Source organism: Castor canadensis, chromosome 7 (genome assembly GCF_047511655.1).
Source record: "Castor canadensis chromosome 7, mCasCan1.hap1v2, whole genome shotgun sequence".
Classification (NCBI taxonomy): domain Eukaryota; kingdom Metazoa; phylum Chordata; class Mammalia; order Rodentia; family Castoridae; genus Castor; species Castor canadensis.
The window spans coordinates 136,724,198-136,738,611 of NC_133392.1; the positions used below are offsets into that span (position 1 = coordinate 136,724,198).

The following is a 14,414-nucleotide window of genomic DNA, read 5'->3' on the forward strand; positions in this document are numbered from 1 at the left end:
AGAAATATAAAATCTCTGGCCCCACTGATTAAGAATCTACTTAGTAAAATTCCCAGGTAATTTGTGTGTGTATTAATGTCTGAGAAGCACTAGCCTACAAGATAATGTTCTAGATCTAGGAATTGAGGATACTTTTCTAGTTTAAAAATTCTGGGACCTTTAGAAAGCAGCATGAAGAACTATCCAGAACCATTTCCTGATGAAACAGGCAATATAGATGAAAACTACTAAACAACAATTTCTTGGGAAATTCTTCTAAGTGCACAAAGCAAATAAACATTTCTTCAAGAAAATCTAGTAAAGTCTGGTAAGAGCAGTGAGAGTCTGTGACATTCCAGACACTATCTGCTCCATCACCCAAGCTTGGTTCGCTCAACTTGACAGAACGTGACAACTCTAGAGAGTTGTGGCAAAGAAGAATAGGCTTCTCTCTCTTCAATTTCCAATCAAGGCTTACCAAGCTTACCAGGAGGGGTAGATCACCAGCATTTCTCATTACAGGTTAAATTCTTGTTGGTGTGGCTAAGAGACAGGGGGCTAGCTAATCCACCAGCCAGCTCCTATCCACAGGATGGAAGCTGTATGTCAGAAATGGCAGGCCAGAAAATGGGGTATTGATCATCCTCACCCCCACTCACTTATAGGCAAAATTTGCATGCCAAAAGGCCAGCTAAGAAGACCAAAGATTACCAACAGGCCTAGCATCTGAGTAAGTAGACAGATATTTTGCCTAGGGGTAAAGGCAGTTTATAAGAAAAGAAAGCTCTGAATCTCTCAGTAAGGGAACTGCCTTTTCCACACACAGTGTGGGGCTGGAAGTGTGGAGCCTGCAATGCAAGGCTGAGTTCAAACCCCAGTACTGCCCCTCTCCTCTCCAAAAAACAAACGAGTGTAAGAGACTAAGGGTATAGCATGTGTGAGGCTCTGGGATGGATAGAGAGCACCACAATGAATGAATGCATACATGAATGAAAACAGTGTTGAGTTGTTCAAACTTAAAGAGTATTCTGGGAAACAATAGCATCTCTTAATTAAGAGCCAACCTACATTATTCTAAAGCTTATGCTTACTCCACAGTATTATAGTTGTTAACAAGGGAATTACATGCATTTACAGTATGGTTTTATCAATTACCTGCCAGATTCTCTTTGATCTAATTTGGTAAGCCTCAGATAGGGAAAAATACCTTATACTCACAAGGGTGCTCTGACACTAAACTGGGCAGTGCGTATAAGCAACCAAACATGTTACCTAGGAATATTCCTTTCTCTGAAGAAATAAGACCAAGGAACGTACCCGTCTGGCATTCTTTGTTTTGGGTATGTGGTTTACATGAAGTGGCTTTAGTTTGTGTGATGGGTTTGCATAATAAAGCTTTGTTCTTCAAAAGTCTTGGAGGTTGGGAAGGTGGCAGTTTCAGGGCATCTGTTTGGGTACTTGCCTAGTAAAAAAAAATAAATCAGAAAATAAAGAGGTTTCCAAAATCTTACCATTAATTATAAGAAATACCATAACTTTAAAAAATACCATATTGGAAATTACATAGAAAAAGATGTAGTAAATATTCAAAAAAACATGTGAGAAATACAATGTTCCTGAAATATTAACAGCAGTCAAGGAGCATTTTAATAACTATATATATATTAACTTGACATATTTAGTTATTACTTTCCTTTACCAAGAAAAATGCTCATCTTATTGTAACACACGTTTGATCAATAACGATAGTGGCTGAGTTTACAATTAAAAACATCATTACCTCTTGACTGAGTGAGAAAAGTATCAGAATTAGTCTTAGAGGGTTACCTAGGAATAACAGAATGACTTCAGATCATTTAAGTAACTTCAGGGGTTTGAACTTTGGCTTAGTGAGTGGTAGCACTTGCCCAGCATGTGTGAGGTCCTGTGGCACACACACACACACACCAAGGGAACTCAAAGAAACATGATGAGAAAGTGGTCCTGGACACCAGGAAACATTTCAGGAATAACTGTTCCAGTCATGACTTTTGTCCATCATTAATTTTCTTATTTATTCTTTATTTAAGAGAGAAAGCATGGACTGTTGCCTTTTCATGGAATTAATCTCTTTGGCGGTTGGAGTTTTTTGATATTGTATTTTTAAAATTTGTTATATGGTGCCCTGTGAGCATCAAGTACCAGCAGATGAATAAGACATTATATCTGAGAGAGAGAGAGAGAGAGAGAGAGAGAGAGAGAGAGAGAGAGAGAGAGAGAGAGAGAGAGAGATAAAGTGAAGTCGAGTGCCAGTGGCTCACGCCTATAATCCTACCACCCAGGAGGCAGAGATCAGGAGGATCACAGTTTGAAGCCAGCCCTGGGCACAGTTCTTGAGACCCTACCTCGAAAATACCCAACACAAAACAGGCTGGCGGAGTGGTTCATGTGGCAGAATGCCCACCGAGCAAGCACGAGGCACTGAGTTCAAACCCCAGTACTGCCAAAAAGAGATAAATCAAAAAATATTAACAAGTGAAAAAGAGGAATTGTTATTTATAGTATAATCTGCATGAAACTGGGGGAGGTGATAGCCACATTTTAGAAATATTTTACTGGGCACTAGTGGCTCACACCTGTAATCCTATTCACAAGGCAGAGATCAGGAGGATCAAGGTTCGAAGCCAGCCCCAGACAGATAGTTCACAAGACCCTATCTCAAAAAAGCCCATCTCAAGAAAGAGCTGGTGGAATGGCTCGAGCATTAGGCTCCGAGTTTAAACCCAATGCCGCCAAAAAAAAAAAAAAGAAAGATCTATTTTATTCACAATCTAAGTATGTTACAAATCACCCAAAAAGTCTAAAAAATAAAATGCCTAAGTTCTGTACAATTCACTTAATTCTGTAATTTTTTAAAACCTTCATACATAATGTTAAGCAAGTATAAAAAGAAATTAAAATATATAAAAGACCTAATTAAATAAATTATATTCCAGAATAAAGATTAAACAAAGTTATTTTATTTTATATGACAAAGAACAGCATATTAGCACATACATAGTTTTACTGCATAAAAATACAGTGACAATACCAATAAAAATAAAACTTACATCTCCAATGATTTTCGCTGTTACTGTTGGAACTGCACCTTGATATAAGTTAAAACATAAATTTAGGATCTTTTATAATTACTTAAGCATAGTATTAAAAGTGATTAGTCTATCATACAAAGTCTCATACAACCTAACATGTTCATCTTCATTAAACAGTGGAAGAAACTATCATTTCTAAAATGTAAGAAAGAAGGTATGGAACTTGTAAATATTATTCAATGCTCTAGCAGTCCACAGTGAACTGCCATTCCTAATATGGATGTGTCAAATACATGAAAATGATCACAGATGGCAAAAAGGTACGGAATCACAGTACTTTACTCAAGCAGGCAAGATAAATGCTTTCAAATCAAGCTGTACCTTGCAAGACACTGTTAGAATTTGCTGTGGGTTGAGCAGCAGGAGTACTTGCCAATGATACCACGTTAGCTATAACTGGCGTTGAATCTTTTCTGAGAGATGGAGGCCCTGCAGAAGCAGCTTGAACCATGGAAATACTTGCTGATTAAAACAAACAAAAATAAAAAAACCACATGTAATTTACATGTTCTTGCATAGAAACCAACATCATAAGGAGGTTAAGCATTGCTTTCAGGATTGAGTAGTTTCTGTTGAAACAGAGCCACTTCAGAATTTTTTTTGTTTTGTTTTGTTTTCCAGTTTTTAACCTGAAGGTCTTCCATGTTCTCTATCTTTGCATAAAAACGTAATAGTCTCACTTAAAACCAATACGAATTCCTAAAGGCACAACACTGACCAATAAAGATCAAAGAATAGATTTAACGGACAATGAAGTTTAGGGTGTTTCTTAAATCTTGCTTTCTCATTTAAAGGATTTTTAAAAACCACACTAAGAATTCTACCTCACCCCTGTTAGAATAGCCATCATTAGCAACACCACTAACAACAGGTGATGGTGAGGATGTGGGGAAAAAGGAACCCTTTTACACTGCTGATGGGAATGCAAACTAGTACAACCACTTTGCAAAAAAATTTGGAGGCTTCTTAAATATCTCAACATAGATCTACCATATGATCCAGCAATACCACTCTTGGAGATATACCCAAAAGAATGTGATACAGGTTACTCCAGGCACTTGCACACCCATGTTTATTGCAGCACTATTCACAATAGCCAAGTATGGAAACAACCAAGATGCCCCACTACTGATGAATGGATTAAGAAAATGTGGTATTTACACACAATGGAATTTTATGGAGCCAGGAAGAAGAATGAAATCTTACCATTCGCAAGTAAAGGGATGGAACTAGAGAACATCATTCTGAGCAAGGTTAGAGAGGAAGGAAGGAAAGAAGGAAGACAAAACTCATTTGCCTGGCTATAATGTTCAACTAAAGGATGTAAATGCTAATGCCATTTGAATACAACAAGGTTTGCATTTTATAAAATTATTGACAATTGTTTCTAACCTATAGAAGAAACGTAGTTAGTTCCTGGCATTAACCCCATTTATTACTTAAATTGAATTTTACCTGCATTATTTTGTGAGGGTGGGTCACATACACTTTGTTGATGGCAAAACATCAAGATACAAAGCAGGTTACAGAAATGTTTTATTTCCCCTCGCCATTTCAAGGACTCACTGAGTTTACCCTGTCGTTTACAACCATCACACTTGGCCATCTGAAATAGAAATGGAAGACAGTAAAGAAGAAACAAAATATCTCTGGTCTGATAGGATATTTCATACTAAACAATTTTCTTTAAACAACCAAGTCACAGTATAAAGATGCCAATAAATAGCAATTAAAAAATAAAGTGAAGTTCATTTAACTTCAAACAAGGCATATCTTTCTCAAACTTCAGAAGAGAAGTTCATTTCATTTAAATAATAAATGAGCAAAATGGTAATTTTAAGTTTTTATTATCTTTAACCTGACTTGGTCTCTGTAGGAAATTAAAAACAGAAAGACTAAAACCTTAATGCCCTTAAAGTCTCCCCAAATCTTATGTTAATTGCTGGGAAACATAAGATGTTTAATATTTAAAAATTTTCAATCATTAAATTGTCCTTCATTGTACATGAAATTTTAAAGAAGAATAATTTATGCTCCAACTCCAAAAATCCAGGAATGTGAATTATATTTTACCTGGTAGAACAAAACTGTGTATTTGGACATGCATTCTTCACCACAAAAGTCTTCCACCTTTCCTCCCAAATTATTCTGTATCAACTTGGGAGATGTCTGTAAACAATAACTGCACATTTTACAATGACTTCCCCAGCGTTTTCCCAAGTCATGTTTATAAAGCAATTTGCAACCTAAAAATCAGGAAAGGTAAAATTATCATTTGGGAAAATATTAATTACCTACATATTTAACTTGATTGGCTTAAAACAAAGTTTTCACACTTAGATCTTGTTCAAAACTAGTACTTTTTTTTTTAATGAAATAAGGTAGAACAGAAAATATTGCACCACATGTAGTTAAATTTTATTTCATAAAACTCTTGTTTTTTTTGGGCCACAACGTAAAATGTAATTATTTGTATTGTGGTCAAAAGGTTTGAAAGCTACTGGTCTAGAAGGATAATGTTGTGCAGTTTTACAGTTGAACAAAACATTCTAAACATAAAATAGTCATCTAAATATACTACCTACTTCATATTAATGTGCATATTCAGACTGCCTTACATGCTGTTAAAATCAATAAATGTATAAAGTTAGGATGTTACTAAAATGTAAGGACTTCCATCTAGAAATAAGTACAAGTCCTAAGGGATATTTTAATTCCCCATCAAGCGATTTCATATCATTTCCATCATACTTTGAGGATCCTTCACTTCATTTTAGCCTCTACGTAAAAATGAAGGGACTAGATCAAAAAACATGGAACTATGTGCCAACAAATCAAAGACTTTGGGGATATACATAAAGGATAAACTAGGTAAGTTTATACAGTAATAGCTTAAATCATCAACTACTTTTAAAACAACCAACATGCTCAGTAGGTTAGATTATCTTCTGTCATTTTACCTTCACTACAGAATGACTTGTCAGCACCTGAGAATCGCACAGTCTCCTTTACAATTTTTTCAATTTTACAGTATTCACACATTGCCATTACATTATTTATTTTCTTATATTCATCAGAACAATTCTTGCCACAGAACTGAAACATTTTACCCTGCAAAGAAATATCAATTATTAATTAAACATTTGGTTTACCTTATGGAAATCCTTACACCTTTTACTTTCAAAACAAGTGAATTTTGAGAGATAAAAAGCTAAAAACATATTTACCAACAGAAATGTTTATACTTAAGCCCTTTTTATGAACCTACTCTTTACCTTATAGTCAAGAAGTTCTGGCTTTGTGGCAAAAAGACGGTTACAGTGTTGACACCTGAGTTTCACAACACTTCGTGGAAACCCAACATGTTGGGACTGGGCAGCAAGACGCTGGAGACCAGCAGCCGCAGAGCTACTGATGGATGTGGGAGAGACAGCAGAGGTGTTACCTCCTCCTGCTGACACTGTTGAACCTGTGGGGATGCTCACAATTACTTGGCCCTGAGACAAGGGCACTACTGAAGAATTCATTCCAGTTGGTTTGTTAAACAAATTCTGAAGAAAAAAAAAAACAGCAACAAAAGAAAGATCAATTTAACCATTTATTCAAACAAATGAGAACTGTGTGCTCACATATGCCAAACACAGGTCTAGTTATACATCAATGAACAGGCTAAACTCCCTGCCTTTGAGTCAGCTTAGAAATGGATGGGAGAAAGTCTCATTTATGTTAAAAAATAATTTAATAGTATTCTCCCAATAGATTATCTGGGTTATAAAAGTATCATTTAATTTTATAGAAGGCAGTTAAATGACATGCCTCCAAATACAGGGTGAACTATGAATCTAAGTTTTTAGGACTGGAATAGAAATTTAGGCAACCCAGGCACCAGTGAACACTTGAGTTTCTATTACTACAGTAGGTGACTCACTGACTGAAGAAGAGGAAGATTCCTGAAGCCATACCTGGAAAGCTACCACACAACTGTAGCTGCAGAAGTTGCGAATACTTCCATCTGACATGGCTAGGTGATACTGAGGGATTGCTGAGGTTTTACAACTGTTACACTGAACTTGTACACCTTAGCAAATCAAAATAAAAACTAATGAGTAATATATATAAATCTATAAGGAATTAAATATTATACAATATACAAGAATTCAAGGTCCAAGTTATAGGAAATGAAACTAAACTCAATCATGCTACATAAAGAGAAAAACTATCAACATTAAGTTTAGTTTTAAATAGTCACAATCTATCTTAAAACTACAAATAAATGAACCTTGAAATAAATTAGGTATGAATAAAGAAAACCCATTAAAGAAGCTATAGGAAATGTTTTGATAAGGGGGAAATGCATAAATAGGTAAGTAAGTAATCAAGGTAACAGGTAATATTTTACAACAAAAGCCTGAATGAAGTATCTTAAATTTGCCCTAAATATAAGCTAGGTTTAGACAAAAATCTTTATGAACAGAAAAACTGGTAACTATACTTTTTTCAGCTATTGTGTTTTATAGTTTCGGAAAGGAGTATTACCTGCAGAAGTAACCATTTTGACTCTGTAAGCAGATAAGCAATTAACAGAACAGAAGAGCTCTGTCTTCCCCAAGCTATTGGTATTTTCAATCATTTCTGCTGAGGATCTCAATGATTTACAAAGCGCACATGGTGTAATTTTGGCTGATTTCTATTAAGAGAGTAAAACAGTATTTTTACCAAATTCATAGTAAAAGCATAATTCTTTGAAATGTTTATATTAACAATGTTGAAATATTATTATTATTATTATTATTAATGGTGTTGGAGATGAAACCCAGGCCTTCACATAATTTTTAATAGCATGTATTTGTTGTATAGGGGGGTTTCACTGTGACATTCCCATATACGCTTACAATGTACCTTCATTAGATTCATCTCTTCCATCATTTTTCCTCATCTCCCTCCCCCTCTTCTTAAACAATTTCAAGAATTTTCACCGTTCCATCTTCATACAGGTATATAAAGTACACTGGCTATATTCAGCCCTCCTTAGCCCTCTCTGTTCACCTTCCCCCTCACTTATTCATGAAATATTTTATATCAGTGGTTTTTAGGCTTTCATGATTATAATCCTTTTAGTAAGAAGAAAGTTTTACAGTGACCCTACACACTCTTATGAGATTTTGAATTTGTGTATTATGTTACATATATAGTACTGAAGTGTTTCATAGAGCAATACATATCATGATAATGTATGATACACTTTGATATTTTCCATTCATTATAAAATAATGATTATAATTGGTTAAAAGCATAGTTTTAAAAATATTGTTTTAAACATTAACACACACAAAAAATAGTTCATCCCCTTATACTATACTAGCCTAAAAATTTTAAGAACTTCCTGCAATAAAGTATGAAGTTAAGGAAATTCATGAATTTACTAGAAAACTATCAAGTACTCTACTACCAACAACAAGTATGCAGTGTGCTCACAAAATGGGTGCAGGTCTTGTATAAAACAAGTGTCCAAAAAGAAACAACCAATTAATCTTTCATCTTAAGTCCTCACTCAACTAGATATTCAACAGCAAATAATGCTAAATACCATTAACATGGCACACATTTAGGACAACATAAAGTATGTTCAAGCATGAATTAGGATCATTTAAAAAGATCTCTCCTTCCCTTTGTGAGACTTTGAAATGTATTCTCAATCTCCAGCTGCATTTGCCTTTCCTCCTAGATCTGGGTCACAAACACGAACTTCATTTATAAAGCTTGGGGGTCAAGAGTTTTATCCTTGTGAAGCTTTTGCTAACACACCTTGTCCTATCAAGCACAAATGATCATGCTTTCTCTATGGCCCACTGCATCTCACAATACCTTCATCACATCATCTTTACTTATTCATTTATGTCAGTAGACATACAATCCTTCAAAGCAGGAAATGCATCTAATGTTTGTTGAATGAATTAGTTAAGGAAGAAAGGCAGCAAAAAGGACCCCTTATAATGTGTCAGGCTCCATGATAGGCATTCTCATTCTTACTTTATATAATCCTAAAAGGCATCCCAGTGGCATTATAGCCATTAACAGATAAGAAAAGTGGGATCGAGGAGTTAACTGCTTTCCCCAAAGCAAAACGGTTTATGAATAAAAAATGTGGGATGTAGACCTAGATTAGTTCTTTCCACACCACAATATATTTTAATATACAGGAGGTTTAACAAGTACTGAGTAAATTAAAAGTAATGAATAAGTTTAAATTTAAGATGTTTTATACTATTTCTTCTCTGGTGCAATGTGAATCACTCTTCAGAGTCTGAGACCAAGTGACTTTTAGTTTCTGATACAGTATCAGGAAAAGAATCCACTTTTGCACAAAGATGATACATATGAAAATACTGGGTGGGTTTTTTTTTTCCCTTATGAGAGCAAATGCAATAAAGCTATGCCCTTTCAATGTACTTATACATTAAGAAATAAACTGAAAATTGTCTATTTACTCTTAAAATACAAACTGCAAGATTTAAGAACAAGTTATAGGAATTTACCTAACTAACACTATTTACTGATTTTGGTGGATTGTGTAAGTATTCACTATTTCCAAAAAAAGGATGATCAACAAATGCACTGAAACAGGGAGCCACTGTAAAATTTAAAAAGTACTTGCTATTTTTTTAGGTTTACCAATGTTAATTTTCTTCTTTGCTGTACTGAAGTTTTAAATTCAGGGCCTCTCCTTTGCTAGGCAAACACTTTATCACTTGAGCCAAACTCACACCTTTAAGTTTATTAGTTTCTTTTTCAGATAGGGTCTCCCTTTTTTGCCAGGGACAGTCTTAGAACAAGATCCTCCAACATCAACCTCCTGAGAAGCTGGATTATAGGCACAGGACACGATACCTGATTTGTTTTTGAGATAGTGTTTGGCTAACTTCTGCCCCAGCTGGCTTCAAATCACGATTCTCCTGTCTGCCTTCCAAGTAGCTGGGATTATAGACATGTACCATCACACCTGGCTCAGGCTTACCAGTTTTAAAAATAGTATTTGTTCAAACTTTACTAAAAAAAAAAAACTAACCTACTCTCTATAAAACTATATAAAAGACACTTGTCACACAGAGTTCTTTCAATTTACCTTTTGCAAACCTTATCAATTCACAAAATAATATATAACACTCATCTATTTATTCCTATTTCATGAAAAAAGGAAATAACTAATATTAAGATTTTTATCTTGGGATTTGCAATTTCAATTATGTAACTCCAATTGTAAGAATACGTATGCAATTTGGACCTTTCCTTGTCAAATAAAAAGTACACGTGCAAATCAAAATGTATTCCTAAGAGTAGAAGGCTATATACCAAAGGAACAAGATTGGTAATCCCTGGGAGAGATAAGCAATTATATTTCTTCAATAAGTTTTTTTGCATTTAAATTTTTTCTTTCTCTTTTTTTTGCGGTGCCGGGGCTTTCACCTCAAGCCACTCTACCAGCCCTATTTTTGTCAAGGGTTTTTTGAGACAGGGTCTCATGAACTATTTGCCCAGGTTGGCTTTGAACCACAATCCTCCTGATCACTGCCTCCTAAGCAGCTAGGATTACAGGCATGAGCCACTGGTGCCCAGCTTGCATTTAAAAATTGTTATTCAAAAACATGAATCACAGGCCAGGCATGGTAGCACACATGTAATCTCAACATTCGGAAGACTGATCTCAAGTTCAAGGCCAGTCTAGGCTACATAGTGAGACCCTGTCTAAAACATATATATATAATATGAATCACACTGAAATTAAAAAAAAAACATGTATTTCTAATGCATGAACACAAACTGGTATGCATAAAACTCTAGTACAGAGTATTTAAAATACATTCATTCAGTAAATGCTATTTATATGTAAAGGTAAGCAAATAATCACTTCATTTTTTTAACAACCATTTAAAAATTAACTGGCATTAAAAAGTTTAGATTTCCCTGAAATGAACAAAGACATCAGGATTAAATGTGGTCAAGTACCTGCTTGTATGCTGTGACACACGATGAACTACAAAACTTCTTAGACTGTCCCTCTATCTGAAGCACGTGGCACTGCCCAGAACCACTGTAACAGTAACCCCCACAGTTCTCACAACAGTTCATAGTAAGGTTGTTAGCAGAGCGAAACTTAGAGAAGCAGGCATCACTACAAAGTTTATGTACCACGTTCTGGTAATTGACTTCATGACGAATCTAGGAATTAAAAACAACATATAAACAACAATAGTTTAAAAGCTGTTCTTTAAGCAAAAACATTAGACACATCTTCCCAAAAAAGTAAAAAGGTAACTTACCACAGCATTCTTCTGACACATGCTGCATTTGGTTGAAATGCTATTTGTATTTATAGTAACAATAGGTTTTTTTTTCAGTTCATATGTTGACAAACATGACTGACTGCAAAAATCTTTACTGGTGGTGGTATTTTCAAACTGGGCACTGATCACATCCTTTGGATTTAAAATGTCTCTAAAAATGATAAGAGATAAAATAAGCCACAGTATAACCCATTTTTTTCTTTTTGTGCATTAAAGTAACCAGATAAAACAGCAATTATAATGAAGGGGTATAAGAATTTAAATTTTGAAACCTGGGCTTTCTCAAACTTAGAAAATGCCTTGTTCCTTAAGTTCTTTTTGATAAAACAGAACTAGTACACAATCTATTTCTTAGCACTATTGTAAGATTTAATATGCTTCAAAGATTAAAACACAGGCTGGGATGTGGCTCATGTGGTACAGTGCTGCTTAGCAAGCACAAGGCTTTGGGTTCACACCTCAGCACCACCACCAACAACAAAAAGATTTAAAAGATTTAAAAGAAATATAATAAATGGTCAGCCTTGATTACTAATGGGAAAACATTTTAGTTTTATTCTTCAGAATAGCTTGGATTTTGAAACTATTTTTTAATATAACATTACGCTTAAAATTCTCACAAATTTTTATGATTATAATGTGGGGGTTTTTTTGGGGGGGGGAGTGGTGCTGAGGAAGGAACTCATGGCCGTACATATGCTAGACAAGCACTCCACCACTGAGCTACATCTCTAGTCCTTGATTTTTTCTGAAATAAGGTCTCGCTACGTTGCTCAGGCTGATCTCAAACTTTCAATACTCCTGCCTTTACCTCTTGAGTGCTGGGACTACAGCTGTGTATCACTGCACCCAGCACAAACCATTCAAAAATGAACAAACATTTAAAACTATACATACAACATATATTCTAGTATGGTTATATAAAATCTGACATTTCCATATCTAAATAATGTAATATGTATGTATTAGTAGTAAAGGCAGTAAAGATTAAAACCCTAATGATTAAGGTTCCCTACCACCATCCCAAACCTAATTCCATTACCAAGCCAGTCTTTCTAAATTACCAGATAGTTTAAAAACCAATTTAATACTTTAAAAACCAATTTTTCAAATTAGTGAAATTCCTTAAACAGTCTCTCTCTCACAAATGTATACCCATAAAATAATTAATGTAACTCTTAAAGTCCTGCAACTTAAATAAGTTATACAATAGAATCCCTTTTTTAGGAAAGATTACAAACACCTCTGTTTCAATAAAAGATGGTGAGCAAAACAGAAAATCTTCATGAGAAACACCTGATAGTGTATTCTTCTGTAATATGTAACTCTGTATCTCCATATCTTACTGTCTTCCATACTTAGCAACTCTAGATAGCTTTGTTTTCCGCATTTTTTCCCCTGCCTTTCAGGTTTTTGTTCCCCCCCGCTCCCTTCTTTTTTCAGGTACTGGGGTTTGAACTCAGGATCTCATACTTGCTAGGCCAGCGATCTACCATTTGAGCCACAACCTCAACCCTTTCTGATATTTTTTAAAGTTAGGTTTTAATATATTCACAGAGAAGTATTCACTAGCTGAACCTGAATCAAGATCTGGTCCTGTGCATGTGCTCAAGGAGCTCAGTTATTAGGACAAATAGACAAATGATTTATAAAATACTGTCACAGAAGCATTCTTAAAATTTATAGTAGCATGAATGATCTTCAAAGAGATATACAGTATAATGTTCTGTACAAATATAAATGAGGACAGGGTACAAGTAGCTAAAGTTTGTGATCTGAAGAAGTAGGCGGATCACTGTCCAAGGCCAGCCCAGGCAAAAAAGGAGCAAGATCCATCTGAAAAATAACTGAAGCAAAAAAGTGCTACAGGAATGGCTCAACTGGTAGAATGCATGCTTAGGAAGCACAAGGCCCTAATTTCAAAACAGGGGGAGAATGGGGAGCTGGCTGGAGATGTAGCACATTGATAAAAGCAGGAGGCCCCAGGTTCAAGCCCCATGACTGCAAAAAGCAAAAACAAACCAAAAAAGAAATATAAATGAAAATTAATTATTTAAAATCATACTGTATGTGACATGAAAGGTCTCCCAAAAGAAGCAACATCTTCACTAGACTTTAAATAGTAGTTTTCTAGAAGGTTAAGAAGATGACAGTTGGGAGCAGCATGGATCAAGGCAATGGAGAATAAAAACAAGTATTTCTCACTCACCTCAATATGCTTAAGAGTCTAAACAGGTTATATCTTACAATATAATTCAGATATATATAATTCTATATATTATAATAGAATTCAGGAATGATACAGACAATCTGTAAAAAAGTCACTCTTTTGAATACACCAAGAATCTGATCTATCAAATTATCCTCCAAATTACCTCTTTTTTGTAGGATTTGAAATCAGTTTTTAAAAATAAGGCTGGGGACTAGCTCAAGTGGTAGAGTGCCTGCCTAGCAAGCCTGAGGGCCTGAGTTCAAACTCCAGTACAGCAAAAAAAGAGATGGATGGATGGATGGATGGATGGACAGATAAAAATAAAAAGATAAATTTTGGGGTTCTTCTTATTAAAGATACCTAAAAATTAAATAATGATTAACCAAAATATACTCAGAGTTTAGGTTAAATTCAAGAAACTAAGAGATAAAATTATTAAAAAATTAAGAAAAATAAAACTGCTACTCCAAGCAGTTAGTAAGTTTTTTCCAGCCCTAAGTGCTACTGCTGTATTACTACTGGTCTATAAAAATAGTAGTGTCTTACAGGGGAGAAAAAAAATCTAACTCTTCATATCCAAATTAAATTGAAATCTTTTCTTACTGAGGTAGATTTCTAAATTAAACCTGTTTGACCGTATGAACTATGTAGGGAAACAATACAAATGCCAACATTAGATAGCTATGTGACACTAGCAAATCTTTTATATTCTTTGAATTTAATTTCCTTATTTTCAAGGCACATCCAATT

At 34.8% G+C, this 14,414-nt stretch overlaps 1 protein-coding gene across 8 annotated transcripts in view; it reads right to left on the minus strand.

Moving 5' to 3' along the window:
* Zmym4 (zinc finger MYM-type containing 4) overlaps positions 1-14,414 on the minus strand; it is a 129,756-nt gene that overhangs the window by 25,768 nt on the left and 89,574 nt on the right. For all 8 annotated transcript variants that reach the window (XM_020159640.2, XM_020159639.2, XM_020159638.2 and 5 more), the window contains 11 exons: positions 11,429-11,603; positions 11,115-11,327; positions 7,647-7,797; positions 7,073-7,188; positions 6,386-6,661; positions 6,071-6,221; positions 5,184-5,356; positions 4,566-4,716; positions 3,432-3,572; positions 3,069-3,106; positions 1,297-1,441 (listed from right to left, as the gene is read on the minus strand). In XM_020159640.2, the coding sequence (XP_020015229.1) occupies positions 1,297-1,441; positions 3,069-3,106; positions 3,432-3,572; positions 4,566-4,716; positions 5,184-5,356; positions 6,071-6,221; positions 6,386-6,661; positions 7,073-7,188; positions 7,647-7,797; positions 11,115-11,327; positions 11,429-11,603 (1,730 nt within the window). The remainder of the gene's footprint in view (positions 1-1,296; positions 1,442-3,068; positions 3,107-3,431; positions 3,573-4,565; positions 4,717-5,183; positions 5,357-6,070; positions 6,222-6,385; positions 6,662-7,072; positions 7,189-7,646; positions 7,798-11,114; positions 11,328-11,428; positions 11,604-14,414) is intronic.